The 5,477-nt window shown below is 48.7% G+C and overlaps 1 protein-coding gene across 1 annotated transcript in view; it reads right to left on the reverse strand.

Moving 5' to 3' along the window:
* Positions 1 to 1,425: 1,425 nt before the first annotated feature.
* tbx6 (T-box transcription factor 6) overlaps positions 1,426 to 5,477 on the reverse strand; it is a 9,836-nt gene continuing 5,784 nt past the window's right edge. The window contains exons 6-9 of the mRNA XM_063218825.1: positions 5,339 to 5,409; positions 4,625 to 4,913; positions 3,307 to 4,027; positions 1,426 to 2,742 (exon numbers count right to left, since the gene is read on the reverse strand). Coding sequence (XP_063074895.1) covers positions 1,516 to 2,742; positions 3,307 to 4,027; positions 4,625 to 4,913; positions 5,339 to 5,409 — 2,308 coding nt within the window. The 3' untranslated portion in view covers positions 1,426 to 1,515. The remainder of the gene's footprint in view (positions 2,743 to 3,306; positions 4,028 to 4,624; positions 4,914 to 5,338; positions 5,410 to 5,477) is intronic.

Genomic DNA, 5,477 nt, shown 5'->3' on the forward strand with positions numbered 1-5,477 from the left:
AGCAAACTTTTATTTTGGGAAGAAGAAAAATAGAAAATAGAAGGAAAGAAAGAAAAAAAACAATATTTACAAACTCCAAAGAGGTGGCACACTCTCTACACAAGTGCAGTATTATATCAACACCCAGAGAGTCGATTTAACAATTTCTAGAGTATGTTTAGTCCCAAAGTACTCTCTAATTGTTATATTAACACTGTAGTTTTTACTGTGTAGGCCTATCTATTACAGGCATTCTAACTACAGACTACACGCTGGCATTCAAAAGGACAATTCAAATGCTATACAACACAACACCAATGTCCTCCCATCTATAGTAATCTGACATCAAGCACATCTAGATATGGCACCAATGTCCTATCTATAGTAATCTGACATCAAGCACATCTAGATATGGCACGTTAACGTCTTTTAGATAGCATGCCCATATTAGATGAGCTTTCTCATCAGCTGCACAGTTATGTAACTTGACAAGACAAGGTTACGTACATATATGTCAACCACATTTCATATACAGTCAGTGCACTTAAATAAAGTTTGTATTATAAAAGCACAACATGTTAAAGCACTAAAGTGAAGTCACTATGCCCCAGGTCCTCTGATGAGCAAGCAGCCCTTTGGATTAAAGTGAGTCACTATGCCCCACTAAAGTGAAGTCACTATGCCCCAGGTCACTATGCCGCACTAAAGTGAAGTCACTATGCCCCAGGTCCTCTGATGAGCAAGCAGCCCTTTGGATTAAAGTGAAGTCACTATGCCCCACTAAAGTGAAGTCACTATGCCCCAGGTCCCTATGCCCCACTAAAGTGAAGTCACTATGCCCCAGGTCCTCTGATGAGCAAGCAGCCCTTTGGATTAAAGTGAGTCACTCGGCAGCCATCTTGTTTGGGTCCCTTTCGATACTTAATCTCCCATCCTCTCCTCGTGTACACGTATAACAGACAGGGTTAACCAAAAACATTGCCTACACAACCAACAGTGTTTAGCATGATGAATTGTATGTTGGTGGCTGGTTAACTCTGATGACACACAGCAACAACGGTCATTTCTTTTAAGTGAAACAGACAGAACGAGATTAGGAAAAAAAACTTCACCGATGTTGGCAACTCTCAGAAGGTGGAAAGCGCACTCAACCTCAGTATTCAGTAGAGATGCACCGGATCCTGATTTTTAGGATCCTGCCGGATACCGGATCCACTGCTTAAGATCCTACCGGATCCGGAACCGGATACCGGATCCTACAAAAGGGTTGAAACACATAGCCTACTCGCACATGTGGGCCCTTTTTATTACGTTGGCTCAAACTATTTTGACTGAAAAGCCTCGGCTACCGGATCCTGGATCCTGCAACCGCAACCGGATCCAGATCTTGTGAAAAACCCTATTATCCTGCCGGATCCGGAACCGGATATTGGATCCTGTGCATCTCTAGTATGCAGTACACAATGCGGACTTTTGAACACGTCTCCTTTACCCGAGTGGCATGGCCCTCATCTTCCTGTGCCATCCCACTGCACTTCAGAACATAGCCCTGCCGCTCATGTCCAGGTAGGACCCCTGGGGGTGCTGGGGCTGCCTGTAGATGTGCCTGAGCGGAATTTGATAAGAGGCTGAGCGGGGGTCCTGGCAGAGCCGGAGAGGGGGAGGGTAGGAAGAGAATGAGGGAAGAGAGGAGGGGAGAGAGGAGGGGTCCATGGAATGGGGCAGGAGAGAGGAGTGCAGTACCATCTCTGGTAGGTAGGCGGCAGCTGCAGGGTTGAACTGGCCGGCAGGGTAAGAGGAGGTGGTGGAGGAGGCATCAGCAGGCGGTACTGCATGGTAGGGGGCAGTAGTGGGTACTCCAGACTGGTACTGGGGGTACACTGCAGCAGCGGATGGGTGATGGGCGAGGTTTGATGATGTCATAGGGAATGACGAGGGGTGATGGTGGTGGGTGAGGTTTGATGATGTCATAGGGAGTGACGAGGGGTGATGGTGGCTGGCGAGGTTTGATGATGTCATAGGGAGTGACGAGGGGTGATGGTGGCTGGCGAGGTTTGATGACGTCATAGGGAGTGTCTGGAATGTCTGTGGGGGGATGACGGAACAGGAAGTGAATTGAGACGCGTTGGGAACGGCGGAGGCGGCTGGGATATGGGGGAATGCGGATGCCGGGAATGCTGCTGATGAGGCGGAGTGGTAGCCTGACTGCATCGGAACGCCGTTGGGAATACCAGGAGCAGAGTTTGAGAGAGAGGGATGAAGAGGAGGACAGGAGGAGGGGAGGGATGGGGGGAGGCCAGAGGAGGAGGAGTAGGGATGAGAGGAGGAATAGGGATAAGAGGAGGAGGGGAAAGGATGAGAGGAGGATAGAGAGGGGTTGTGGTGCGTCTGAGCAGTGTTGAGATGTGGGAGGGGGTAGGACTGGAGTGTGGACCCTGCACCAGGATGGGCAAAGGATACAGGAGGAGCGGACTGATGGATCGGCATGGCAACAGAAGAGGAGACACAGGAGGAGGAGGAGGCGGAGGAGGCGGAGGAGGGAAGGAAGGAACTCTGCTGGACCGCATCAGGAATCTGGAGCGGATCGGGAATGACCTGAGCTGGAGCAGCATTGGGGTCAGAACCGGACAGAGGGAACTGGAACACCGTGGAGGTCAGGTGACCGCTAGAGGGGGCAGAGTCGGAGTTTGGAGTGCTGGGATCCGGGTCGGATGCGGGTGGAAAGGGGAAGGCTGTAGCAGTGGAGGAGGTGGAGGTGGAGGTGGAGGTGGTCTGGGGGTTGGGGTTGGAGTTGTGTTGGAGGGACTGGGGAGTGATGGGGAGGGGGGTGATGGGGGTGGGGAGGGGCTGCAGGACATGAGGGGGGATGGGGTTGGCAGAGGTGGGGGTGGGGAGAGGAGCCATGAGGAGAGGGGCAGGGGCTGAGGCAGGGGTGGGGGGTTGGGGATCTGGGTAGGGGAAGGCAGACAGCGGGGCGGTGTTCTGGAGAGAGAGAGACAGACAGAGAGAGAAGGAGAGAAGGAAAGAGAGATAGAGAGATTTAGAGAACATTTAACATAATAATGCAATGAAAATAATTTATTTTACTGATTATTTAGCAAGTTATTCTCTTCAATCTTGTCTCTAATCATAAACATGCATGCATTACATGTTTTATATGATTTGCAATCAGGCAGTCTGTCAGAAATTTCATCTTAGAATGCTGCACACGATAAAACTTGCTTGGGATGCTGATATTGTTGCTTTTGTCAAAGAAAAGGGCAGTTACATACTTTGGGCTCAGCTTTACTCCAGTACTAAATCAAAGCAAATGATTAATGCTGTTACTATTTCCTTATTTCTAGTACTCACCATCTCTGTGTTCTGGAGAGTGTGTGGGCCAAAGGGTTCCAGTTCGGGGTTGACTGGTAGCAGTGGGGGGAAGGGGAACGCAGTCGTCATGGCAATAGAGTTCTGGTTCTGGACCGCAGGAGGGGCGGAGCGGGTCGGAACCATCTGTGATACCTGACTCTGGGCCGCAGAGAGAGAGGAGGAGTGGATCGAGTGCAGAGATGGATGATGATGAGAAGGAGATGCAGGAAGAGTGGAGGTGGAGGAGGAAGAGGAGGAGAAAGTGTTTGGGGTGTGGGGGCTGAGGGAGTCTGGGTGGTGGCTGACTGGGAGGCTGGAGGAGTAGACAGGAGGAGAGGAAGAGGAGGTGGGGAGGAGGAGGTGGTCAGAGGAGGAGGAAGAGGAGGGAGAGATGTAGGAATAGGAGGAGGAGGAGACTGTGAGCTGGAGAGGAGGAGAGGAGGAGGTGGTGGAAGAGGGGAGCATGGAGGAGTATCCAGAGGAGGAGAGAGAGGAGGGATCTGAGGAGGAGGTGATGGGAGAGGAGTGAGAGAGGGGGACGGGGAGGGGAACGGGGAGAGAGAGGGGGTCGGGCCTCCTGGAGGAGGAGAGGGAGGAATATGATGATGATGATGATGATGAAGATGAAGATGGCTGAGGAACTGAGGCGTCGAACTGAGAGGAGTCTGCAAACTGGAGATCAATCATCTGACCAGACCTGAGAGAGAGAGAGAGAGAGACATTTACAAGACGTTTTTAATTCCGAATGATTAATTCTGAATTAAATAGTTCAGAATTAAAATTATTTTGCGACGTGTATACGTGGCACTTTCACTTAATTCTGAATAAATGTCTGGGGAAAAGAAAGCATTTCGATTGGACAGAGGACACACGTGCTGAGCAAGCCAAATAAGGCGTGGGTGAGTGCGTGGTCGCCAACCTCCAGTACCATAGGGACAGCTGGTCATCTTCAGCCCCAAAATATTTACCTCGGCCTGGGACAAACCTTAGCACATGGCCCTATTGTCTGGATCACTTAAAACGTTAGCTTACCTGGCTAGCTTAAAAAAACGAGTGGTCAAAGGGTAATGTGGAGTAACTTTGTTGTGCTACATTAGTTCGTGGTGCATTTTTACATCAATATATGGAGGCCACAACATTTGTAGTTACTTAGGCTCTTAAAATGAAGCAAAAACTTCCATGTAAGAAATCGACTAGAAGTCCGCCATTTTTTGTGTTCTATGTATGGGTTACTCCAAAGTTCTGAATCGTAACAGTTGCTCATCATAAGGATGTCACTGGCTGGAGCACTCACCTGTCAATCAAGCTGTTGTTGAGGTCTTCCTGAGTGGTGGTTGGCAGTCCACTGTCCATGGAGACAGGAATCTCTGTGATTTGTGGGATCTGGGTGATGTGGGCGGAGATAAAGGCTTGGCCCAAGCTGATTGGATGATCCGCGATGGTCGACCCAGGGAAGGACGGAGCGTTGCCAGGGAAACCAAAGGAGGGGTCTGCCATGTTTAGGGCGGAGCTTGTGATCGCAAGAGCAGGATTTTGTGGGAGGAGCTCCGTGGAGTCACATGGGTCACACGGGTCACATGACTCTGAAACAGGAAGAGGAGGAGGAGAAATAGGAAGTGGAGGAAGAGGAGGAAGAGGAGGAAGGTGGTGGAGGAGCGAATGATAAATAAACAACAAATAAACACAAGAATATTATTGTAATACAATTTAATAATAACTTTATTTTCCCTGAATATTAGTTATAAATAAAGAAAAGAATATTATTATAACATATATGTATATATTTTTATATTATTATAATAGTATTTGATAATAATAACTATATAATAATAATAATAATAATAATTTCCCCACACCCCTGCTAACAGGGTGCAAATTAAATTATTCAAACTGTAATCTTTTCTTGAATATTTACTAAGTAATACGGTAATATTTACTAGTATGACCAGGGCACAGTAAGTTTTTGCAGCTAAAAATGTCTATTTGTGTAATATAACTGTGAACTCACCGATGTCCAGGTCGTCTGCTTCTGGGTCCTGAGAGTTGACCTTCCTCTTAGAAGACCTCGCCTCCCTTTGCCTGCACACACACAGGACAGATGGGAGTTAGTGTGTGTGTGTGTGTGTGTGTGTGTGTGTGTGTGTGTG

Source organism: Engraulis encrasicolus, chromosome 2 (genome assembly GCF_034702125.1).
Source record: "Engraulis encrasicolus isolate BLACKSEA-1 chromosome 2, IST_EnEncr_1.0, whole genome shotgun sequence".
Taxonomy (NCBI): domain Eukaryota; kingdom Metazoa; phylum Chordata; class Actinopteri; order Clupeiformes; family Engraulidae; genus Engraulis; species Engraulis encrasicolus.